Source organism: Anser anser, assembly GCF_964211835.1.
Source record: "Anser anser genome assembly, chromosome: 1".
In the NCBI taxonomy this organism is placed as follows: domain Eukaryota; kingdom Metazoa; phylum Chordata; class Aves; order Anseriformes; family Anatidae; genus Anser; species Anser anser.
In genome coordinates this window covers 191,341,893-191,368,594 of record NC_139720.1, presented here as the reverse complement: position 1 = coordinate 191,368,594, position 26,702 = coordinate 191,341,893, and the positions used below count along the sequence as shown (strand labels likewise).

The window sequence follows — 26,702 nt, the reverse complement described above, 5'->3', positions numbered from 1 at the left end:
ATGAAGGACTGGGGCATGAACAAACAGCAAGTTACCGCAGTCTAGAGCGGTGCTTAGAAGGCCGTTCCATACATTCACCAGGACACCAAGAAACATATTCAAAAATACTGAAGACAAAAAATGCTCTGATGTTTTGTAACAGCAAGAGCCAATGACTGCAGTACTGCTTAATAACTCTGAACTGGCAGTTCCTCTATCATGTTTTGTCACTGACATGAGAGAGAAAGCAACATCCAGGAAAAATATACATGGCACTTACAGAATAATCCGTTTACTGCCAACTCTATTCATGAGAAGAAGCAAGTCATAAGATGCAGACTGACCCTACTGCATTCTTCTAAAAGCACACGCAAGTTCTCTTCAGAAGTGGCATAATCACATGGCTTCATAAAGCAGCAGAGCATTTAGCTGTTGAAGCAATAAGTGTAAGCCTCATTGCTTATCTAAGTTATGCGAAAAAAAACTAAATACAAACTATGATCTCTCAGTATCTCTATCGTGCTTTTGCATCAAAATGCATCAGAGCAACCTCAAAAAGTAATTGTCATAAAATGAGGTCTCAGGAACGGTTTTTTTGTCCATTTACTTTTCTTAAATGGAGTCTGTAGACTACCAAAGTCTAAGAGTAATGTTCTAATGGTGAACCACTGCAAGGCTGACAGGTTCAAAAAGCAGGACCACAGACAGTGTAAAAAGATTAAGCCTCTCTCCCTGTCTCCCAAGGGCAAGAGAACAACTGAGGTGTGAATTAATTTTCTGTGGGATTTTTGGTTATTTAGGAAGACCACACAGGCTTATCAATTGTAATGCGAATCTTTTCTTCAGGCTACTGTATTTTTTGTAATTGGGCTACTTCTATAGGGATAATCCAGGGTTGACATGCCTGCATCAATGACTTGTGTCAAGAAAGAAAATCCCTCATCTTCTTCTGTGGACAGCATGCTCGTATCACATAGTCAATCACCTTCAGATAGCAAGTTTGATTACCTGCAGATGTTTTGCTTGGTTCATTTTTACAGCTGCGTGGAATATGAGTATCAGATGCAACCTTATAGAAACATTTTCATCTTAACTGCATTAATGAGCTGTGGTTTACTTTCTGCTTTAAAGTAAGATACAGAGGGACATTGAACCTGTTGGGAAAGTAATGAAATACATTCTAATGAAAAGCAACCTACAACACAAAAGTTTTGCGAATAGCCCATGATTCTGCCAGTGAAAACGTCTTTCAGGTGGTAGTGCACAACTGAGTAAGGAAGCCTCAACAGGTACAGACAAACACTGACTTGGGAAAAGAAGTCAGTTCAAGGTTTGCCATTTTTAAAAGTTAGTCCCAGGCTGAAGAACTACTTCCTTAATTTTACTAGGGAGAAAAAGAGGATATTACAAATTTAATCACCTCTCTCCATGTCAGGGTTATTCTTTCCCTAGGGAATGGCAACAGATCTTGCTGCAGGCTGTTACAAATTCAGTTTAACTAATTCAAAGGATTTTCTAGAAGCATGTGATCGGAAAAGCAGCTGCAACAGCAAGCTGTAGTTTCTAAACTGTTGCTCACTGTTTCTTTTTAAGTTTTTCAAATCGAGCAAGATGCCATTTGACCACTGGAGCTGAAGAAAAAAAATGGAAAACGCTAAGTTGCTCTGCTATGTGACGTGGAAATCACAGGGTCAGAAGAAGCAATGCTGCAGCTGAGTTCAGTTTGTCTTGTCATCACATTAAATAGGAGCAAGATCAAGCTTAGAATAGGAGGGTCTAAGTCAAGTCTAACATTTTATAAACATCTATGCACTATGTGCAGTTGTAGGACCATAAAGATGTTAAAAACTAGCACTGGTATAAAACAAAGTAGCTGGCAACCAGCAAGCTACAAGGGAAGTTTGTTGTGATATTTTATATACAAAGTTTTATAATAGTTATTTTTGGCAGTACTAACAAAACAAAAACAGGCTCTACAAGATCAGGGCATACTTTTGCCAATGCTTTTGACTTGATCAACTGCTGGCTCGCAGCCAGATATAAAATGCCGATCCATGCTTGTCAATTGATGTCTGGGTCTTAAATTTAGAAGTCTGCCTACAAGTCCATGAAGCAGATGAAATCAGGTACTTCTGAGACTTGTTTCCCTTCAAGTACCCTGGGAGAAAGATTGCTTGAACCAGAGTTCAAGATCATAGCCCACAGGCACGCTCACACTGCAGGCATACAGAGTACCTGTGAGACAAGAACGCTTATCCTCCGCGTCTACTGAGGGCACGTACGCCCTGCTCAAACTTCACGTTGGGATACAGACAAGTATATTGGCATTGCTTCAGTTCCCCCAATGAAAAATCACAGAATTATTCCAGGAGAGGAAAGATTTCCAAGATGAGGAAAACATAAAGCAGCTGTAGACATGGGTTTGAGTTGTCATTATTTTCAGGTGCACTATACAAATGCACTATAAGGCAAGAGAGAGTCAAGGCAAGAGAAACAGAGGTATGTAGAGACATTGTGGGAGACTCCGAACTTATGACTGCTGGAAAAGAAGATTTTATGGCCTTTCATACGTACAACTACTGTCAGCACAAGTGCTTTCAATATCTTGGCAATAGCTGGTACATTTCCACTAATTGTTACTCAGAAGGTGCAAAAAGCAAGTACGTTTACAAGGACACCAGCAGACAGCCACCTCAAAATTGCCTCCAACAACAGACAAGGTGCAATATCACAGAAAACCTTGACATTTACTCGGCAATGTAGAACTAGGAACTACTTTGGCACGAAGCTGATTGTGTCAGTCAGCAGCCTACAAGTTATTTCAGCCTACCTTTGTCAGACTAATGGGTCCTGCTGATCTTGAAGATCTCAAGGACAGCTTTAACCTTTGAAGTACTGGCTGGCTGCCAAGAGTGGCCCTTCATAAGACCGGCCAGTCATAAAGTAGAGATGGCCACAAAAGGACCCAGACAGCATAATCACCACAGAGGAAAGTCCTCCAGATTTGTTTCCACCATCCCAAAATTCCTCATGGAAATCAACTCAGGATGTGACATGGAATCACAGAATCATTAAGGTTGGAAAAACCCTCCAAGATCATCTGGTCCAACCAGCCCCCTACCACCAATGTCACCCACTAAACCATGTCCCCAAGCACCATGTCCAACCTTTCCTTGAACACCCCCAGGGACGGTGACTCCACCACCTCCCTGGGCAACCCGTCCCAGTGCCTGACTGCTCTTTCTGAGAAGAAATGTCTCCTCATTTCCAACCTGAACCTCCCCTGGCACAACTTGAGGCCATTCCCTCTAGTCCTGTCACTAGTTACCTGTGAGAAGAGGCCAACCCCCAGCTCCCCACAAGTTTCTTTCAGGGAGCTGTAGAGAGCAATAAGGTCTCCCCTGAGCCTCCTCCAGACTAAACAACTCCAGTGGTCCCTGTCCTTGTGCTGGGGGCCCCAGAGCTGAACGCAGGGCTCCAGGTGAGGTCTCGCAAGAGCAGAGCAGAGGGGGAGAATCCCCTCCCTCACCCCGCTGGCCATGCTGCTTTTGATGCAGCCCAGGGTATGGTTGGCTTTCTGGGCTGCAAGCACACATTGCCAGCTCATGTTGAGTTTCTCATCCACAAGCACCCCTAGGTCCTTCTCTTCAGGGCTGCTCTCAATCCATTCTCTACCCAGCCTTTATTTGTGCTTGGGATTGCCTTGGCCCAGATGTAGAACCTTGCACTTGGCCTTGTTGAACTTCATGAGGTTTGCACAGGCCCACCTCCCAAGCCTATCAAGGTCCCTCTGGATGGCTTTAACTCCTTTAAAGCCAAGAAAAAACAGCCCACAAGAATGATGAAAAATGAAATCAAGATACAATGCACAGTAAAATTAAAACATTACAGTCTGGCTAAGCCCTCCATTTTTCATCAAGCATGCAAGATTACCTTCTTTCTTCACGTAAGAACTGCACTTAACCAAAGCTAAGTCAATGCCCCTTTTGCCTTTAAAGAAGCTGAATATAGCCTGCCATTCAGAGCAAGGATTTCATTCAAAAACCCCAAACTCTCCAAAGCAAAGGCTACCACATGCTCGTCTACTACCAACAAACTATTCTATAAAAGCAGACCTGTTTTTGTTTAAGAACCTCACACAGCAGATCTACTATGAAACCTGCAATATCTCAGACAAATTTGACATAATCAGAAAGATGGGTACCTATGTTGATGGCTGTTTCCTGTTTGTCCCCTGTCAGAATCCATATCTTAATTTCAGCCTTCATTAGTGTGGCTATTGTTTCTGGAACACCTGCTTGCAGGCGGTCTTCAATAGCTGTAGCTCCAAGCAGCAGTAAATCCTGAAAGAAAGAATTTGAGGGATTGGTTTCTTAGGATAAATCTCTGTTTGGAACACTCTCAAAAACGGAATTAAAAACAACATGTTGTGCCTCATTGCTAATACAACATTTTGACAAGCGATACACGCTACAGTAAATTTTTTGTGTGCCTATTCTACTTCCTCTGCATACAATTCACATTTCAAGAAGTATAGACTGGAACCCAGTGTTTATGATCAGAAAGATGGCAGCGTTTCAAGAACAATTAATTCAAGTTACACGACTCCAAAGCTATCCTATGGACGCATGTATATACACTAGAGCATTCTCTAATCACCGTAGGAACATGATGAGTCGTCACAGTTAATGTATTGCTTAATCTCACAAAACAAGAGTCACCTGGCATCACGGAGTTTAAACTAACTTCCCTCCTATAAGACCTGCACACAAACTGGACACAATTGCTCAAAGCAAAAATTATTTCAACTATTTGTGGATATAATCACTACATCTATGTAACAGAAATGGTATGAACATTAATCAATCCAAGTATCTGTAGTCTACATACAGATGCCTGCCAGAAAAGAATGCCTCATACAACAATTTAATACAATAGCATTAGCCATATTCATACGCAATTGTAAAGCAATTGCTTGAAGAGATTTGGCCGTGTTACAGGAAAATAAGTCAGGCAGACGAAAAAAACTAAGAAATAAACCTTGTCAAAAGGCACGATCTATTCTGCCAATTTTAGCTTTAAAAGCATTTTTAATGATTGCTTAGACATGTAAACATGTCCAATTTAAAAGAAATTGATATAAATTTAGTTATATACCCCATTTCAGGGACTGAACAGAAAGAATAACAGCTTCTCTTCTTCGTAAGGTCTGGAATTTTTTAAAACAAACAAAAACAGATGAAGAGAACATCAGTGCAGCTCCAGTTTGTATGCACGCATAAAGAACTGAGGGGGAAGTTGTTATTCATACAGGTGTGTAGGCTGACATTAATTGCAGGTCTTGACAAAACTTAATTTTTGTTATGAGACATTCAGCAAGTAAAGATAGTGGAATGAACTCCTGTAATCCATTTTCTTCAGCCTCCCGGTAAAACATTAGCCCTCTTAATACAAGCAACATTTGTAGGTAACAAATGCAGTCCAAGTGTGCAACTGCGGCTTGTCTTACGTTCCCAAACTCACTTGTTAAGTGATTACACGACAGCACAACACTTGGCAAGGCCAAGCTGCCTGAGCAAGGTTACTCTTGCATCCGTTGAAGCCCTCTGAGCCATTTCACAGGTGCCCAAAGAAACCAGTTGAACTTTCTCTCCACCCATGCACCTGTACTATGATCCAGTGACCCCAGCATTTAGACTGAAAGTACCACTCCCACTCTTATTTAGGTCAGCATGTTAAAACAATGTATTTTTAATTACATCCGCATGACAGTTATCTAGAAAAAAAACGCCTACAGACCAGAGAATTAATACAGTAAGCATCAACTCTGAGAAAAATCTAAGTTTCCAGTGCAATTCCCTGCTCACTCCTTGAGCAGCAAGCATTAACAAGAAAGGAATACAGACAATTTTTTTTCCTTCCAATATGCTACTACTAAGTCCCATACTGCAAATCTACAACCTACTCATGGATGCCCATTTTTCAAGATATTAGATTATGAAAGGAGGCACAAGGTAAATGGCCAAAAACTGTTTAAGGACTGAGAAAACATCTTCAAGCTACAGAATCAACCCGTGCTGACCAGTTGATCATCCACGACCATTCTTCACTTAAGTGAAAATGTAAGAGTATGAAAACACAGTGCAGCAGGAAGCAGAAAGCCAAAAAGCTATACAAATCTCCGAAATCAAGGCTTAGATAAGAACAGCGCTACCGGCCAGCCTACAGAAGATGACACAACAGACATCAGTTTGAAAAGCAAGACCCAGTCTTCAACTGTTGCTTAGTGAGTTGCCGGAGTGTTTCTGCTACTCCATGAAATCTAGCTCCTGTTGCATATGTCCTGTAATATTGTCTCAGTCTATCCGACTACAGGCCTCAGTGAACACATGGAAATGTTTAATGTCTAGAACAGCTTTCAAAAAACTTGAACTGTGACTGCCCTACAAAAAGGAAGAAGTTTTTCTTCGTATGTGAGCTTGGTGCAGCGCACTGATTATATAGGTTCTGCTATGAAGTTAGACCAACTGTACACAGGTTGCTAATGAAGAATACAACTTCATTCTCGAAAAACTGAAAAGAACACTTTGTTAATCTGTGTAAGGACACATTCAATGGAAAAAAGACACGTATGGGAACCTGAATCTGACTCTCAAAAATGTGTCTTACCTTCTCAATGATCTCATAGCATTCTTCCAACTTCTGAGCTCTGTCTTTCAAAAGCGTACTGGTTTCATTGTAGATGTTCAACCACTCTCTGTAAGAATTTTCTGACAGATCTGCATAAGCAATGCACAAAGTCCTCAGACCTACAAAATGGAATACAGTGTAATTTTAGTATGTGCAATGGCTGAGTATCAGCAAAATGGCTCAAACTCTAAATTCTAACCCTCTCACTGGAGTCCACAGGAGTTTTTAATGCTCACTTTTGAAATCTGGATTCCAGACAACCTCCCTGTACGTTTTTAAAGAGCCTGGATCATCTAGGTTATTAGTGTTGGTGCAAATCAAGATAGCTTAATGGACACAAACTTCTCCTTAATTTTCAGTATTGCAATCTAAGAATTACTGGAGCAAAAATGTATAATCTTTTATCTCTTTTGTTTACATATAAAACAAGCTTGGTTTACTTTTTCGTTTTGTTTAAAAAGCAAATTAAATAAAGAACTGGCTACATATGATTAGAGATATTACTCAGCCAAACACACTGCTCATTTTGCTTCTTTTTAGAAAGACTATTTTCTCCTTCAGTATATGCACATAACTCCCATTACTAATGGGAGTTACACTTGCACAAAGGAGTAGCGATCAGGGCCTGTGATGTATGAAAAACATTTTATTAGACCACCAACAGAAATTAACATACAGAAGTAATGATTTTTTTGTTTTTCCTGGCATGAGTTAAGCAGAAAGCAGTACATGCCATAAGATACAAAGGTTTAATTACTGGGAATGTGGTAGTCTGAAAAAAAAAGGCTTTTTTTTTTTTTTAATAAACAATGGTTTCAGATTTAGGGATAAAATCATTGCTTCGTGTTTTCACAATAACGCCAATATTTTATGCTACTGCAGAAAAGGGAACAAAGCCAAGTACTTCCCTGTGAACAGAGGTGGTATATGAGTCATAATCTGACATGGCCTCTAAGGCCTTAATCTTTGATATCCGGGTCTTCCAGGCTTCTCAGTATGTTCACATTATCCATCTGCTTCATAAAGCCAAAGATTTTGTCATCTGACTTTTTACACCGGTAAAAATACCAGTTACGCCAATGAAACTGGGAAAGAGGACTCATGTCCCTTTTATCACTGATGCACAGAGCCCCATCTTCTCCTTCCAAATTCCATTTCTGTACTGAAATTGCACAGAAGCAGGGCACAAGCTTCCTTAGGTCTAGTTATCCTAGAGTTGCTATTCTGCTGCTACACACAACTTCTGAATTTATCTTTGTAACATCTTATTTGGCATCACAAAGCTTAGATAATGCAGAAATTTTGATAAATTCTTACGACGTACTGTGTGTCTCTTACCTTCTGTGGCGAAGTATTCAAGATGGCACAGTGTTTGCTCCATATACTGGGAATCTTTTGAAAGCCTCTCAAAAATTACATTGTCCTATTAAAACCAAATTCATTACAACAGAGTTAAGTCTACATATGAAGTTTCCACTTGTGTATTTACCAGCTCAAGTGAAGTTACCTGAGAGAACTTGCTTATATTAGAATCCAAGACTAAATTTAAAAGTAATGCATTTGGGTTTTAGAGACACTGGCTTAAATAATTATCTGGCCTGTGCCCAGTGGCAGAGATACTGCACCCACAGTAAACAATGGGGACGGAAGTATGCTCTGCCCTCCACACCCCTTGCCCCTAAAGTGGTCGCCCCCTCCCTCCCCATCAAACAGTACAGAACACTGCTTTCTGAATTAAGCAGCTACACTGATTTTTCAGACAATATGAGAGTCTGATCTTATTCAGTAATCACTACAGACCAGCACAGAAGGGCTTCTTGCAATTCTTTCTAGAAAAGATTCCCAGTGATGTTAAAAAGTATAAAAAAATAAATATACAAATTCAAAAATATGTTATATATTTTAAACATATTTTGAATAAAGTTAATAAATATGTAAAATTATGTTAAAATAGAAGATGGAAAAAATGAACAGGTTCTACCTCAACATTGCCTTGGAAACAGCCTTTCTCCTACAACTCTCTACCACTAAATCAAGTGACAATTAAATGCTTAATGACATGAATGACAGCTGCAATCAAAATGCAGCAGCATCACATATATCTAGAGTCTCTAGATTTTATTCTGTGACTACCAGAAGTTGCTACATATATATACAATACACAAACCCTAAATTTGCTTAAATATGTACTCTTCAGCTAACTAAGCATACAGGCCTACATCTATCACTGAATAGAGACAAGCATACAAAACAAGTAATTTATGATAAAAGCGCCACAACAGGATGTTTCCATCAGAATGTGGCAGGGTTCGTGTAGAAAAGGCATTTCACTTAAAGTTTAGATGAGTGGTAGATGCAGCAGAACATATGGAACAAAACACCAGATTAAGGCAAAAGAGTTGTAGCAGTTAGAGTATTAAACATTTGATCCTGCTCAAACCGAAGACTGCAAGAAGTTTTTGACTACAATTCTGTTTTCCATCCCTTCCACAGCCACACTACAAGAAACTGTTAACACAGGCATAGCAATAGCAGTGACTGAAGACAAACAGGTGCAGATCACTGAGGAGCTACCATGCACACAACTTTGAAGCACTGCAGAGCAAAAGTAGGCTTAATTCGTTTCCACCACACTAGGATGAAGCTGGGACCATCTTTGCCAAATCAGGGGAGTTAAACTGAAGCAGCAGAGCAGTGCAACCAAACCTATGTTTCAGGACCAATTCAGGTAAACCAGATCTTTACCAGAACCCAGAAATAGTTTTCCATGTTGCAAAAAAGCCATCTTCCCTCCCCATTTTCCACTGAAATCAGAACCACTCTCTGGCAGCAGCCAATGCTGGTTTTACAGCCTTTCTATTCTGTTAAGTTATTGCTCTTGTCAGTGAAGACAGAAGCACAACATGGTGCAAGCCATGATGACAAATAACAGCAGGTGCAGAGATGTGAGAGAGCCAGATCAAGAGCCAACCACTTGAGAACGAATGCTAGTATTAGATTCACACAACAGCATTTAGTCTAGTTCCTGAACTGCTACTGCACAGCTGGGTGAAATCCTGCCTTTGCTAAAGTAAAGGGTACTGCTCCCACTAGTTTCGGGATTTCACTTGGGTAGTAAATAGCCTAACAACCTTCCTGTCTGCAAAAGAAGTCAAAGGAGGAATTACAGCCCTCCTAAATCACTTGGCCCTAAACAAAAAGCCAACTGGTATTATGTATGAGACATGAAGTGCCAGCATCAGCCACAGCTGTTGAAACAATAACTGGTAGTATTAGCTCTCCATTGAAGTACCATAATTACTTACAGCCCCTTTGCAGTAGAGACGGAGTTGTCCTGCTGGAGTTCGAACAATCACTGACATTCTCTTCCTGTTACTATTGAAAGAAAAATATTTGTTTTCATTAGTTATATTGATGAGGATTAAGCCCTGGTCCAGCCGGTCAATTTTCTCAGATGCTCATAATGCATTGAGGATCAGGTGAGATGGAACAGCAGTAACTTAAGACCTCACTTTCCTAGACAGCAAGGAAAAACATTAAATTGCACATTTCCAGCTTGAGCCCTGTGGTTCCCATGGGCAAGCACTTGACCAGAATGCCTAGCCCTGCAGCCATACATGAGCAAGAACTTGGAAAAAAACAAGATGGCATAACAATCCCTTTGAAAGAAGAAGAGTCTCATTCACTCTCAGCTTTTTTCTTCTACCTCAAAGACAACAGTTTTGGGGAATCTGGCTAGAAATTGAAACATTAAGACTGAATTTCTATTATTTATAAGCACAACAGATATTGAAATAACTACCCACTGAGACACAGGAGCAGTTATTTAACTTTCTGGCTGAAAAGAATGCAGAACATGCAGAAATACAGAAAGGTATCAGTACAGACCAGCTCTTGAACTCCCCACCCTTCAAGGGCCGTGCATCAAGGCAGTCTTGGTATACCTTTATCTTGAAAATAAAGGTAAACGGTACCATGCCCCACACAGGTGTTTAATAGTGGAAGGGGGATATTTATTTATTTTTTTAAATAAATGTTGGAATTTCGCTTATCCACTGCTCCTTTAAAAGGAATACTGGAAACAAAACTGCAGCTTGCAAGAGGCAGAGGCAAGCTAATCAACTCTCATCAAGAAAGCTTTTGAATACCAGTTTCTTCAGGGTTATCTGTAAGCATACTTGGATGCATCCCTGAAAGCATTCAAAGTCACGTTGGACAGGGCTTTGATCGACCTGATCTAGTGGAAGGTGTCTATGCCCATGGCAGGGGGGTTGCACTGGGTATCTTTAATGGTCTTTTCAAACACAAAACTTTTATGATTTGACATAATCCTTTTCCTTATCCAAAGAAGGACTAACAAACAGATAGAAGCTAGGAGCAGAGGCACTCTCTTTCTCTTCCTGCAAATATGTACAGACAGATCAGAGTGTACAGCAATCCTCATTCTCAGAAGCTGCTCTGGCAAATCTAACCCCCTTTCTAGACTCAGAAGCCATTTATGCAAAAGTAAGCTCTTAGCATGTCTGATCAGATAAAACAGCCTTTCCTGATAGACTTCCTCAAGCAAATCTGGAAGGACAACAATCAACTAGGTCCAGAATTTCCACAGTAAACTAGTGACCCTGGGCAACTTCCATGTGCTTTTGGAATGGAATTACAGGAACTCCCTTGCTGGTTATTTGGGTAAGTTGGTAGAACTGGTCAGTTGGATAAGTTGGGAAGAACTAAGACAGCATTTCCTAAAAGTGCTGCACACAGGTTACAGATGCTCCTGTCTGTGGAGAGCAGTCAGCTTGTCAGAAACCCTGAAGGACTCTTCCAGCACTTGGTAGATATTTCCACAGGTAGCCTAAGCAGCTACATTTGGAATGAAAAGGTAAAAAGGAATGACAAGCAATCTTTATGATCTCTGTTGATGCAGAGGCCCGATGCAGCACACACAGCTTCTCACTACCCAAGCAGCAGCCTGATGAATTGAGTATGCTTGCAAGGCTTAGCTTTTCATAGCTGGGGTGCTTCCTACAAAGGGATGCCAAAAAGCCCTTCAGCAGGAGACTCCATCTGCTGAAATGAAACATATGCAATTTGCAAAAGCACTGGAAACACGCAATCTCAAATCATGCTCTTGAAGTAGACAAGTGACAAATGAGGAAATGAGGCACACAGTGACATTTCCACGGCAGCAACTTCACAGTAAACAAAGCTTGAGTGGCAGGGGAGATCTCCATGCTCACATTCCAACAGCTGCCACCAGGCACTATTTTGTAAGAAGCTCTTTTAGTCTTACACTGGAAATACAGAAACTTACCTGGAAAACTCCAGCACGTTAAGAATTTCAAAGGTTTTTTCTTTTCCCAGCTACAAAAACAAGACATACACTATTTTAAATACAGATTGCATGACATTTTTACACGTGTAAACTCATGAGTTACTTAAAGCATCTTTGCTTACACACTTTGATATAAATAAGCTGTGGTAATAGCTCCCTCTCCTGGTACAAGTGATGCAGAGCCTTATTTAATGAAGACACATTTAAGACTGACACCTGCCTTTTACTATTTTTATACCATTTCCGTCCTGAATTTTTGACAAAAACAGCGGTGATAACACACCAGTGTTTTTAGTTGTTGCAGAGCAGCGCTCACACAGACCAAGGACTGTTCAGCTCCTGGTGCTGCCCTGCCAGCGAGGTACCTGGGGGCGCACAGGGAGCTGGGAGGGGACACAGCCAGGAGCTGGCCCAGACTGGCCAAAGGGGTGTGAGAACTCAAGTTTCTCACAGGGACATCCCACACTATGTGGTGTCACGCTCAGCAATAACAGCTGGGGTAAAGGAGGAGGAAGGCAGGGAGTGATGGCATTTGTCTTCCCAAGGAACCACTACGCGTAATGAGCCTTGCTTTCCTAACGTGGCTGAACACCTCTCTGCTGACAGGAAATAGCAAACTAATTCCTTTTTTGGTTTGCTTCTGCACACAGCTTTTGCTTTACCTAATAAACTGTCTGTATCTCAACCCAGGAGTTCTCACACTTTTGCCTTCTGATTCTCTCCCCCATCCCACCCAGAGAGAGCGCGCAAGTGGCTGGGTGGTGCTCAGCTGCCTGCCAGGGCTAAACCACATCATCACCTTACTCAGAAGATTATCTTACTTGGAAGAAAAAATCCATTTTAATAAAAGGAATTAAAGATTTAGAAGTACAGCAACTACTGAATACAACTAAGAGAAGAGGTGCCAGATGTGAATTTCCTTCCTAGGCAAGCGTGCTCCTTTGTGCTTCCCAGACAAGGGAAATATTTTTCAGGCACAACTGCTGTCATTTACCATATAAGCTTGCAGTTTCCTACTGCCCGTTCCACAGAGGACAGAGGACTTTGCATCTAAAATAGACTGAGACAACTTCCTGAACTGCGAAAACCTTTTGCACAGAGCTTACTAGAGGCCCTCCAAATGGCAGCTTCCAAGAACCATACAAGAGGCATTCACACTCTGCATCAGTCTGGCAGTCAGTGAGCCATGAACATCTACTTACCGCATCAATGATAACTGAATGTGGAGTCCTTCCTGTGAAGACATAACCCAGTTTTTTTGCTCCTTTCACTAAAGCCCCTTCATCTGTAAATACAGGAAAAACTTATATTTAGTATAGTACGTAAAGGAAGAAGCTTGCAAAGCCCACACCTAAATATGCCATATTATCAAAACAGAAGCTGTTTGCCATGTATTCCAACTTCGTATCTAACTGCTCCAGTAGCTCTGCACACACTTTCACAAGAACATTCACATTTTTCTCCTACAAAGGCCATTTAAGATCAATTAGACCAAGTTCAAACTCAATCCGTATAAAATGTCCTGCAATTACTGAAGCATTAAGCTCTATCGTTGTGAAGGAGCCGTAGTTCTCTTCTGCATGAAAAAAAGGGAAATCCCTGTTCTGAAAGCAAGATCAAAGCCGTGTTGCTCTACATTCCTCAAACCCGTCTTTGATCCATTTCCTGCTGTAATGGCACAAAGTTCTTGTCCTATAGAAATACAGCACTGTCTTCTGGACACTGAGCTGGGCACTGTCATTAAGAGCTCAAATAACTAAGCTGAAACTAGAGCCACCACCTCTAGCAGGTACTTGCACAGCATTGCTAAGGAGCAAGTGGCATCAAGCCCAAACACCAGGTAAGTGCCCAGCTCAAGTGACCCTCATGTCTCTAACAGCTCCCTTGGTCTTCTCACAGCTCATTAACACCGTGAGACCAGAGCTGCCCTACATGGCCTCCTTACCCAGCTCCTGCAGCACTCTATTAAGATATAAATAGGAAGCATTACTGCCTCTTCACTAAATCACTACAAAAATTTTAGAAATATCCACAGTAATGGAAATAATTTGATGGGGAGCAGGGTTCTGCTGTTCTGCTTTTGGCATTCTTTACCTCTTTCAGTGCTTCTGCGCTTCCTGAAAGAAGGAAAAAATGGGTGAAGGGCAGGCCTGGATATGGCCAAGACTCTGCTCTTTAGTGTACTGCGTCCTGTTTCAGAACCTTTTATCTGCTTAGAACAACATGGGAAGCTACTAGATAAAGAAACATACATAAATTTGCACTCATACCAAATAGATCAGGTAACTGCACATGGAGAAACAAATCAGTACTTCTACTTGTAGATAGGGAAGACAAGTCACTAAGTTTTTATTTTGCTCTTCACCTCTGCAGAAAGAAGCCAGAGAAGACCTCCTGAGAGCAGAAGGGATGATAAGCCCTGCCTAGCCCTACAGAAACACAATGGGACTTAATTAACAGCAGTTTTGCAGTAGACATTAAAAGCAGTGTGCACTGATGACAGAAAGTGGCAGGTAGCATCATGGAAAACATCTGGCTTTTAAAATTAATGATCTTTTCAGAAGTTTTGGACATTCCTTCCATCCCCATCCATCCGCTTCTGTTCCCTCTCCTTCTCTCCCAAAAAAAGAAAGCAGCAACCAACCTGGAGAGGATGCCTGGTAGATTATTTTATTTCCTTGTCTCTCGGGAACAACAGTATGACACACGGCCAGCAGAGTGAGGAATTCCTGTATGTGCACAGCTGTGGGCTAAACACAACATCAGGAAAGTCAGTTTTACTATGAGACGCAGAGGCAGCTGTCCCCTGGCCTGAGAAGATGACCTCTTAGACCACAGAAAATAAAAATAAAAAACGATCTATTTCCTATTTTAGTTGTCTCATCATCTCCAGAACATCAATACAGCAGTTAGAGGCCAGCATTAGCCAACTCTAATGATAAGCATCAGTTAAACTGCAGAAACCTGTGAAGCCCCCAGCTCCCAAATACAAAAGTAGCCCTTCTGTAGCACCCCTTGCTTCATATACGCAAAGATATCCACTATAAGATTCTGATGATAGCCAAGCGACAGGATCTACTACGACTTCGGTAGCTTCCATGACAGTTTTTAATAGATTGAGAGTAACCACACCAGAATTCAACTCATTGCAGCCGCACCCTGAGTGAAAAATTTCCAGAGCAGACAGCTGCTGCTTAACCAGCAGAAGGCACCATCATGTGTCATTACACAGGAACACATCATCCAGCCAAGCAAAAATTTGATCAATGGTCCCTACGTGCTGAGCATCACAAAAACATGAAACACAAAATGTTGTTCACAGGCTGTGTAGTCACCGGTCGTGTCTACAACTCTGAAAATGTCGCAGCACTTAGTCACAGGCCTCTGATTAGCTACAACTGCCAGAATTTGCTGCAGTGACTTAAAATAAAGTCTCCCACCCCATTCTTGCCTGCTTTCCACCCCTCCCCTCTCGCACAGCATTTCCAGTCTCACAGCAGTCAGGAATGGCACTCAACTGCCCAGCTCACAACCCAGCACATTAGGTTCATCCACAGTTCACACAGACTTTCTTTGCTAAAACAGTTGGCTGAAACTGCTTCTGTTCGACTCTGCTCTAGCCATTAGAGCAGAAAGCTATAGACCAGTTGGCCAGCAGCTCCCTCACGAGGGGAGCGGAGGGGCAGGCGCTGAGCTCTGCTCTCTGGGGACAGCGACAGGACCCGAGGGAACGGCATGGAGCTGGGACAGGGGAGGGTCAGGCTGGGGGTTAGGGAAAGGTTCTGCACCCAGAGGGTGGTCAGGCACTGGGACAGCGGTCCAGAGTACCAAGAGTTCAAGAATCATTTGGACAATGTTCTTGGACACATGGTCTGATTTTGGGGTGGTCCTGTGTGGAGCCAGGAGTTGGACTCCGTGGTCCTTCAACTCGGGATATTCTACGGACATATAATTCTAGTAGGTCTACCTTTGCAGAAACCCCCGAAGTCATCATTTGCAGTTGAACTTGTAAACTCTCACTAGAATTTCTGCATACGAAAATGCCACCTAGTTTCCAAAGTTCTCATTAGCATAGCATATTTTATAGGTACTTTCACTTAACAGAGCCACTATAAAGAGCTCTTAGCAAGAGCTGTTAGCACAACATCAGGCCAAAAGAAACACTATTGTAATAGTAAAAACAAGATCTGATGTAGAAAGACATCAACTTTAAAGTTCTTCTACAAGACTGTAGTAAAATGGGGAAACTGTTGGGTTTCTTTGTTTTTGTTTTTGTCTTTGTTTTTATTTATTTAATGTACAGAACACAACCTACATACTTGTACGACAGATTCACTAGCGAAAACAGGATGTCTGTTAGCAGAAATTACTACAGAAGCCAACGAACAGTGGCAACTAATACATACTGTGTTAACGCGTCTAAACAAGAAGTAAGCACATCAGAAAAAGGAAATGTAATGAAGTCAGACTGCAGAGCCAATGTCCACACTCTTGCTGTACTTCACATATTTTGAAAAAATATGATAAAGGAAGTAACTTCACAGACCTTTATCTTTGCACACATGCTACTGAATTGTATTGTCACATGTCACTGAAGTAACAACCATCGCTTTTGACAGGCTGGAGTGCAGAGGCTGTGTTCAGGAAAATGAAAGATTACACATCATCAGGAGCGAGAGAAATAGCAAGTCCACAGCAAATTGCTGGTCAGGAGGTTACTGCTGCTCCGTTATTTCCAGTGAAAGCAATGAAAGACCTTCATCTCCACAAAATGAACAGCCTGTCAGATTCTCATTTCAGCAACCACTGCTGCAGACCTTTGATGTCCTCCTTACAAGTGTATCACCTAGCCTCCTGCATGCTTTCATGCTACATGTTCTATCAGCTAGAAACAACCTGGCTCTGCTGATGCCATTGATTTTACTCCTTCCCACATATATATATTTCTGCTGTCGAGGCAGCAGTGCAGTTTGTTGCTGTTTTGGTATATTCACAGCTCATAATGGACTACATGGCAGCCTTCCAAATCTGTAGCAGCAGATCAGCAGGCAGAGGCCCAGCTTATCATGTCAGCTCCCGCACACAGCTGTCATTTGTTACCTATCTGCATTGCTCCAACACTGACACAATATTTATTGCACTGGCATCAATCAGGGTCGAGTGTTCAAATAATTGCTTCAGAGCTGTTAAAAAACGACCTCGTGGTCATACTGGCTTTTGTGATCACACTGGCTTTTGTGATCACACATCCCTTGCACCATGCGAAGTTTAACCCCAGCATACGATCAGTTAACCTGCTCGACTTACTCTTGCTTTATTATTTATTTTCCTCTATTAAAGCAAACCTCTGCAATTTTGCTAATCAAATTCTTACTGATTGTCTCTGTGAGGCATTCCTTGCCTGCTTTTTGTTTTCTTTAAGCTCAGCTCTATTTTCCTTCTCCACTGATCTGCAGCAGAAGCAAAGGTTTCACAGGTCAGTCTCATGTTCCTCTGCCCATAGGTACCTTGCAATCTAGGTTCCTTCTTTCCACCATTTTTCTCCCTGAGTACCAACAGCTCTGAATAAAAGCTACTGCTTCTCTTGGAACAAGGTCAGTGTGCAACACCTGGTCTATAACCTCCTGCATCAGCGACATATCCCACTGATTAAACATAATTTGCATGCTGCCCCTACAAGCTGAGAACTGCAGACATGTTGAGACATGGCTTCCTATTTCTGGAAGCAGCTTGTGGATTGTTACCTACAAAGCATGATCTACAATGAAAGCAGAGTTGCCTTATCTAGAAGACACAGCATTATCCATCGTAGAGCAGGGCACAGACCACTGGTCAGGAAATATTATCAGAAGTTCTCATCCCTTTGCATAAGGTGCTCTTCCTTACGCAGAGGGAACAAACGACGAGATGAAACTCAGTCTTCTGGGGAGCAAGTTGTACTCTGCAGAGCTACATATCTGCATGCCACGCAGTTATCTGGGTCTCCTCACTCCTAAGGAGTGAAACTGCATCATTCTAGCGAGCTACTCACAGGCAGAAGTTACTAGGAATTTATATGTAAAGTTAAAGATTACATTTAATCTCTATTCATTTCTAGCAGCATCAGATCAGTCTCTCCATGATATTCCCAGATGAGCTGGACTGATACGTTTCTGAGCAAGCAGCCTAGAAATGGACAGCAAGATATTAAGGCACGGTCTAACAACTTGACCTTGCTACTTTGAGTAAGTATGGCACCAAGGACAGCTAGTAAAATACTTATCCATTCATTAACAGAAAGAATTATGACTCACCTTCTTAAAGAGATATAAAAAAGTGATCTTCCTACTGTTTTGTTCATTAAAATATTTTGAGAATAGTTGAGGAACCAGTCACGTTGGGCACCTGTACAACAGTGAAGCTGGTAAGGTTGGAGGCAATATTCCAGGAAAAGACTCAATATTCCAGGAATATTCAATATTCCAGGAAGAAGACTCAAGGAACACATTAACTGGCACTGGCAGATTGATAGTTAAATGCAACTTTATCTTGCCCGAACCACTGAAGAATGACCAATGATTAAGATATGGCCTTGTACTCGAGTAAAAGAAAAATGCTCAAGACCCATACACCGCAAGGTCAAAAGTTAAGAGTGAAAAGTATTTCTTGCCAAGCGACAACAATTTCTGAGCTATAAAATGATGCATTTGGACAGTTTTACAGGCAACAGTTACTTGCTGAATTAAAGCCTCCCAGAGGTTCTTACCACCTAAATGGTGAGATTCCTACTGTATTTAAATTCTAGTTTTTCATCCCAGTAAGTAGTGGTATGCTTTTCTTGTTCTCCTTTCCTAAGGAAATAAGAATCATCTTACTACAGTGGTGACTTCAACAAAGTCTGATGGACTAAAAGCCTCGGTTCCCACACACTTCATAAAATTAAGCAGACATTGGGGAGATGTAAATGAACACTTTCACTGAAGCGAAGGCTCTACATGAGCACAGGGGTTAGCTGTTCTGCCTGGCCAACTGCTAAACTACTCATCACACATACTCACTGAATGAATTCATACATATGTAGCTACTCCACGGGCTTGCTTCTTGTCCAAGTGGTAATTTGGGGGCCAGAGAAGAGAGTTGAGATGAGAACTGGAATTAGCAGAGGAAGTTAGGAAAGAATCCAGGGAGACAGAGGAGACTAGGACAAGATCCAAGGTTATTACTCTTTACTTCTTGACCATCTTCCTTGCAGTCTTCACAGGCAGATGCAAAAGGGGGGGGGGGGGGGGGGGGGTTAGAAATCCTGCATCTCCACTCTCAGTTTATTCACAATGTATGTGCAACTCAAGCACTAGGATAAAAAATGCTTTGCTTAATCACCAAACATTCTTTTAAGTCTTTGGAAATACTTGCTGTTTTCTTACTCTAATAGCTTACAGCATTTTCCCTATAGAAACAAGGCAGCATCATATTCTTGGCTCTGTCACACAGTTCATCCATCCAACAGAAGCTGCTACTAAAAAGGCACAGGCAGACAAACCTAGGTACTTTCTTCTACACTAAAAGCCCAGAGAAACCAAGAACCTCCGCACCTTTTTCAGAAGTTATTTTTCCTTGGAGCACTTCCTACAGGGCAATAATTCTTAGCCATCAATCAGTCCTTATAAAGCAGTGGCCAAATAGAGCTATGAAACTTAGAGGTGCTGCACGATGCTAAAAATCTTCCTACCAGATGGAAGACAGTCTCACGAGGAGAAGAAATACATTATATTTTTATTTTTCACTTGGAAAGAAAATTACTTGGCACTCAGACAGCTCTAAACTAACACACGCAAGTGGACTGAAAAAAAATACAATCTTCAAGACCAGAGCAGTGAGTAGTTATTGAGTGTTTGTGGAAGATATCAGACAGACAGCTCCATCTGCAAAAAGGCAAATGTTTAAAGGGAATTCATTGCCCAGCTGAGTACAGCAGCATCTGACCCCACAGGGCTGCTTGTATTAGAAGATCCATTTCATTACCTCAGTTCCCTTAATGGCTGAAGATTGTCACACAAATTCAAATAGCATCTGCATGTATCAACTAGCTATGAAAACTAAGACGCTAAAGAGATTTATGTAGGAGACAATTTGTACACTGCCATAAAGCAAAGGGCTAGAAACATGTGAGTATTCACTCTCCCACTATCCTGCAGTCCAGCCCTCACATCATTGATGCGGTTTGACAAACAGACCTGGATTTTATAAGAATGCAAGAACTGCATGCAACACTTTTCTTAGGTCTTATGCCAAATCATCACTTGTCAGTGGGCGGCTTCCATCTCTCCAGTACAGTCGAGCGACACACAAGATGACTTCTCTGTAGACCCCTAAAAGCAACAGCTAGTGAGTAAGAGCCCAAGCATACATTATCTGTAGGCTGCGCCTAAATCAGTAGTCTTTAATGCAGAACTTGGAACGCGCAACTACCACAAACCCTAACTGTAGCTACATATTAACAAATGGAACACAGGAACAGGAGGTAACCCACATCTTGGCTGCAAGTGCTCTGCTGATCTGCACTGCAGTGTCTTTCTGGTGCAGATGATTGCAAAAGCCACGCAGGAAGCCACTATATTATCCTGAGAGGGCCATCTTCCTGAAGGTCAGGTAACAGGAGCCATCTTCAGGCTCTGTCACCTTGAGGAATATACTGCAATGCACAGTAATTAAATATTCCTTCAGACATATGCATCATGTTGCATTTCAAGTTTTTAAGTACTGTAAAGCAAAGCAGAAAGCACAGCTTTGAACAGTATGTTGTAGCTTTTTTTCAGATGCTCATACTAAACTTCGCCAGCCCAGTTACACAAGTTACACTGTTTAACAAGAACAGCCAGCTAACAAAGTTAGTCACTTGAGCTTGCACTTGCAGACAATGTCCATGTCCCCTACTGTGGGACAACTTCTGCAGACTAGAATGGTTGTGCTTTTTTTTTTTTTAATGCAAGCAATGTAAATTGTCATGTGTGCAGTCAGATGCTTCGTAGGTGCACATTTTCTGAATAATGGAATTGATAGTCCTGAGGACAGCCCGTTCAGACACAATCATTTAGGCTAAAGTTAACCATCACTTCAAGTCTCAGCCATTGCAAGCTTAAGCTTGCAATCGAGCCTTCATTTCTTATGTCCTTTCCATAATTTCCCTCATTTGCAGTATTTGAAGCAGGTCTCAACAGAACCACTTTGTAATGCCTTGGAGTATTGTTAAAAATGGTATTTTAACAGGAAGGTTAACAGGAGGTATGTTTGAACAGTCTGCAAATCAAAGTTGATAATAAGTCATTTTTCTTTTAAAGGTTTATGATTTCTAACATAAATTCCTACAAGACACCATCTTCCATATACTACAGTATACGAAGCTGTTTTATAGCTAGCTGGTACTCATACTCAGTGCCATTGTTTCTTCAGTTCAGTAGTAAGCCAAGTGGTCAGGAAGGGGTTGGAGGAAACTATTTTGTTTCCTATTTACCTCTGCTTTCATCTGTTTTATGGCACACCTGTAGAGCAAGCAATCACACAAGCAGATTTGTTGAGCATTCAATTCCAGACAGACTGCTAACAGGGTGTTCAAAAGACACGTGACATTCAAGAACTGGACTTACGTGGTCATTTTCAATGTTTTGCAGCAGTCTTGGGTCATCAAATTCACATGACTCACTGGTCGAAGGAGGTAGCTGGCTGTGGAGCAAGACAAGACAAATATAACAATGTCAGCATTTCCATTCTTAATCATCTATTTCTATTACTTGATCTATATCGTTGGAGACAAAACTAAAATAAAAATCCACTGTCCTTGTAAGTATTGTGAAAAAAAATCATATGACCAACACACAAAATGCTGAAAATGAGCAATAGTTTCTTCAGAACACCAACAAGAAGCCTAAAACAGTTATGCTTAGAAGTGCATTTCAAGATTCAAGTGTCAGCACACTTCCTAGGACAGATGTAGCAGGAACAGCTTTTAAATGTTCTTAAAACACATAAATAAAAAGTCAACTTGAAATCAAGATAGGCCAAAGATCAATATCCCTAAGCTTCCTCTCTAGTCAGTGAGTTTTGCTATAAATTGATCCCTGGAGGATTTTAAGGCCAAGTACTCCAAATTACTATCTGGAAGAAACTCTTCAACCGAAGAGGAAGCATGAAGAAGTATAAAGGAGAGAAAAGATGGCAATGAAGAAAGCAGCAGCACAGAAGAGAGGCGTTCACAGAAATTGCATCTCAGCGGAAGTAACAATATATCGTATCACCTTCTTCCTAAAAGGTGATCATGGAAATTAGCAGGATCAGTAGAGAAGTTTAAGAGCTCATCAGGAAGTAGTTTCCAACAGTGGTATACATGGTACAACATAGTACAGTGACACCTCCTGCATAACACTTCCTTTTAGGTTTTCACTCCAGTCTGTGGAGTGGTAGAGACTCTTCACCTGTATTCCTTAAATCTGAGTAAGAGTGCTTCTCTTGACATACAATCACAGAATGGTTTGGGTTGGAAGGGACCTTAAGATCATCTAATTCCAACCCCCCTGCCATGGGCAGGGACACCTCCCACCAGACCAGGTTGCCCAAAGCCCCATCCAGCCTGGCCTTGAACACCTCCAGGGATGGGGCATCCACAGCTTCTCTGGGCAGCCTGACCCAGGGCCTCACCACCCTCACAGTAAATGACATGAGACATTGCCACATCTAGTTTATCTATTAAAACATAATATTTTAACGAAGAGGTTCTTTTATTTTCCTTGTCAGCTTTGAACCTAGTGATGCCAATGATTAGCAGCACACTGAAATCGAGAGACTGATTGTAAAGGTTACTCTTACCTTGTAACTTGGTTGTTGGCAATTGTAAATAAGCACTGCATTAGCATGCGTCCAAGCCAGCCCAGCCACTGTGTATCCCCCCACCTTCCCTTCTCCCATCATCTTTCCTCCGTGCAAAGAAGTTGTGTCACCACCCACTAGCTCTGCACAAAATGCTTTTCCAGTAGGAGCCTCTACACAAACACATTGTTCCCTCAGGCTTCTTGCTGTTTCAAATTTGAAAGCAGTCTGTTTATATAGATCGTCTATACAAAATAAAATATCTTCGACTATATTTACCTAAAGTCTTCTGATGAACGTTCTCTTTCCAACTCTGGAAAGTGACTGAGGAGTAGGAGGAAGAAAAAAGAACATTTATTCCACTTTGCAAACTAGAAGTAGATAGATGGCAGATCAATGAGTCATCTTACATACAAACACACACTGGAACCATGGGTTCAGCTGTTCAAATGCTTAAATCAAGTTCTCTACCTTCTGAGGTATCTAACTTAGCTACTATGAAACTCAAAGGCTAATTGGAATGGAGATCTTAAGACTAGTCTTTTATAATTTAGCACAGACAAAAAAATACAGTACTGGAGAGTCAGAAAGCCAAGTGCTATGAAATACCAGTGTGACTGAAAGGGATCCTTTTGATAAAAACAGAACAAAAACAGTTGAAGTGTGCATCCCTCCTGTGCATGGAATATTCAACTCTTGCTTTTTGACAACTACAATTACAGTTATATTGCTGTAGTGAAATCCTGGTTATCTGAGCAAGTCACAGAAGCACGACTGATGATTACTGTCTTTAGGCTTCACCTTCTTCCCTCTGGAAAGGGTCAGAAATTTAGTACTTCTGGTTTAGTTTAATTTACAATCAGACAAGTTAAGAAGCAAAAAAGATTTCTCTTCTCATGTAAAGTATTCTCCAGGTTTGCATTTCAGTTTTGGTTGCAGGACATGAAAATGAAAGCTTTAAACTGTGACCGTAAAATATGCTGCAACGTAAACTGAACAGAATGTTCTAATCCTGTTCTGATATCAAAGTATGTATCATCAACATGCACATACTTAGCTATAGAGTTTCTAAAGGCATACCTACCCATATGTCACTCCAGCAATACTGCATTTCTTGAAGTTCATGATATTACACGTTAGCGTACCTGTTTTATCAGAAAACAGGTATTTTACCTGGAAGAAAAAAAGTCTAATTTTAACTTGCAAAGTAACAAAAACTGAACAAGCAGAAAACACATGAAGTTTCAGAAAAACTCTGGAAGAGACATAAGACCCGGAAATATCATAGTATTGGCCAACACAGGTTTATTACAGCTTGGTTTGTTGTACTAAAGCGAAACAAAAAAACAATCAGGAAAACAATAATGGCATTATTTCTTATTTATTTGTAAATGAATCAATGCCCAAGAAGTAGGTATCAACTGCCAAGGCTCCAGTGTATGGATGTACTGGCTTACACTACTTGAACGTTCACTGAATCTTTCAGCTGTATTAACATTATACAGAAAGTCTGAAATTGCAGTAAATAGTTTTTCATGTTCTTGAAGAACTGGTCGAGTTGAACACTGAAGAAATTCTGTTTTCTAAAGATCACCATGTGTTTTTCTCCCCTACACCCACAAACACTACTCTGCAAGGAATATCCTCAAATGGTATTTCACAGGCAAGCGTAAGCTTTTTCTGTTATCCACGAGCCAGTCCTGAAGTCAGAAACGCACAGCCATCATCAGCTGTGCAAGCCAGAAATCAAAGTGGGTACCTAAAATCTGAGGAGCTTTGAGTTATTGATAATTCTGACATATACCAAAATTTTAAAACACGCCTGATCAAGTAGTTCAGTTAATGAATCCACAAATTCAGACTACTTGCAAGGAATCAATGGTAAGCTATTTCTGAAAACATCTTAAGGGCCAACTAGATACGTTACACCATATCATATATTTAATTTCAGGCAAAAGGAAACCTTCAAATTACAGTAGTAACTTCACAACGAAGCAGTGCAAATACAAATCAGATTTTAACAGTCCTAAGGAAAAGCCCCATCTAATTAAACAGCATGGTTACTGACGGTTTTCCTGACAAGCTGGAGACAATAATTATATGTTTGGCATGCATACATTGTCTCCAGGATGAAGTACATAGGAACTTCAAAGTTCATGTGGTTCAGTCACATACTTATGATTTTGGTGGTCAAAGAAAAAAGCTAGCATTTCTCAATGGTACTAAAAAACTACAATGGCAAAGTTGTGTTTTGCAGTAGCCTTGTTTTGGGAAACCCACTTTGAAAACCTCACTTGCAGAATTGTGCAGTATTTGCAGTAAATATCTTACAACTACAGATTAATGTACAATAATAATTACATGAGAAGAAAATAGAAACGTTTGTCAAGGAACACAATGTGAATTAAAATTAAAACTGCATCTTTTTTGACTCGCATTTCTTGTGAGGCAGTCAGAATCACAAAGAACTAAGAAAGGCTAAGGCTATTCTGGCCTGCTCTTCAGCCAAGCTTAGTCCTGCACATCTTGTTTTCGTACACAGAGTTCAATGATGAAGTCATATTAGAGCAAAGGCAGAAAAAAAAAAATCAGTCTCCAGGCTTATAACTGCTTTTATGACCTTGAATTTATCCTGTGATGTCTCATACCAGTAAGACCTGGACTAACGAAAGTAAAGAAGTTCTATTAACCTGAGCCACAGTGCAACAGAATACGACACAGTTCACAGCATTCATTCACACCTTCCATCTTTCCAAGTCACAGAACAACATTATACATACCAAAGATTTTTCTTACCTGCCCAAGTTCCTCATTAAGGTTTGAGGTTCTGGCCATTGCAGGTGTGTCTGTCTCAGGATAGTACATATCTATGTCCTGAAATGAGAGCAAAGTCAGACCCATGCTAAGAAAATTAAACACTGAAGTCTCCAGTCTTCTTGTGTTCAGCTCCAACTTAGCTTGACTGACTTAACTCCATGGGTGGAAGTTCTGACAAAGAGCAACCAAGCCAATTAGCAGTGCTTTCTTTCCCAGGGGTACCTCCCTACTGCATAAACAGGAGAAAAGTCTGACTCAAATAACGGTAGTTTGGTCTTTCCTTCATTGCACCCCTAGCTTAAGAATTAAATACAATGGGAAGAAGTTCTAACAGGCCACTTTAAATATAGGTCTTAAGTTACAGGAACAATACAATTTACTCCAACCCATGATTAAAGAGACAATTAGTGACATGGTAAAAATCAACTCTTAATTACTATATTTAATTGGAAGGGTAAACAAAATAGCTGCTATAAGCAGTTCAGAAAACACACACAAACTAGATCTTATATACTTGCATTTTAGAGGAACCTCTCTAACTTTACTGGAAGTCCAAGAATTAATGCATACCAAGACCAGGAATGTTTCTCTTCCACTTGTTACAGTTGAGCTTAAGAGACATCACTGAAGTATTTTCAGTACATAAGCAAAGAGAAACACTTTGAAGTCAGAGCTTGCCTGAACGGAGGTATCACCATTTTGTAACATAAGGCACCACCAACTCATCTCCTCAGAGAAACATCACGACTCGTACCATGGTGGACCTGACTACCAGCCTCAGGGTTTAAAAAAAAACACAAACAAGTTTAGTCTTTCCTTCTGCTGTGGCCAAGAGAAGCTACAGGGTACCAAGGAGTTTTCAAAAGCTATTTACCAACCATGAATGAGTCTGCTGAATGACTTTTCCCATCTTGAAAGCCCAAAATATACAAAAGCAATTATTTGTACAGGAGAGCTTCCTACAACTACATCTTGTCATTTCTTAGTGAACATAGCACAAATTTTATCTTCTGAACTTCTCCCTGCCTTTCCCAGAAGTTGCATCGGG

The 26,702-nt window shown here is 41.0% G+C and overlaps 1 protein-coding gene across 10 annotated transcripts in view; it reads right to left on the bottom strand.

Moving 5' to 3' along the window:
• The window catches only part of ATP8A2 (ATPase phospholipid transporting 8A2), a 323,970-nt gene that overhangs the window by 231,816 nt on the left and 65,452 nt on the right, over window positions 1-26,702 (bottom strand). For all 10 annotated transcript variants that reach the window (XM_083816134.1, XM_083816139.1, XM_083816136.1 and 7 more), the window contains 11 exons: window positions 25,634-25,711; window positions 23,922-24,010; window positions 23,117-23,161; window positions 21,622-21,697; window positions 14,643-14,748; window positions 13,201-13,283; window positions 11,978-12,027; window positions 9,975-10,044; window positions 8,008-8,092; window positions 6,649-6,788; window positions 4,184-4,322 (listed from right to left, as the gene is read on the bottom strand). In XM_083816134.1, coding sequence (XP_083672260.1) covers window positions 4,184-4,322; window positions 6,649-6,788; window positions 8,008-8,092; window positions 9,975-10,044; window positions 11,978-12,027; window positions 13,201-13,283; window positions 14,643-14,748; window positions 21,622-21,697; window positions 23,117-23,161; window positions 23,922-24,010; window positions 25,634-25,711 — 961 coding nt within the window. The remainder of the gene's footprint in view (window positions 1-4,183; window positions 4,323-6,648; window positions 6,789-8,007; window positions 8,093-9,974; window positions 10,045-11,977; window positions 12,028-13,200; window positions 13,284-14,642; window positions 14,749-21,621; window positions 21,698-23,116; window positions 23,162-23,921; window positions 24,011-25,633; window positions 25,712-26,702) is intronic.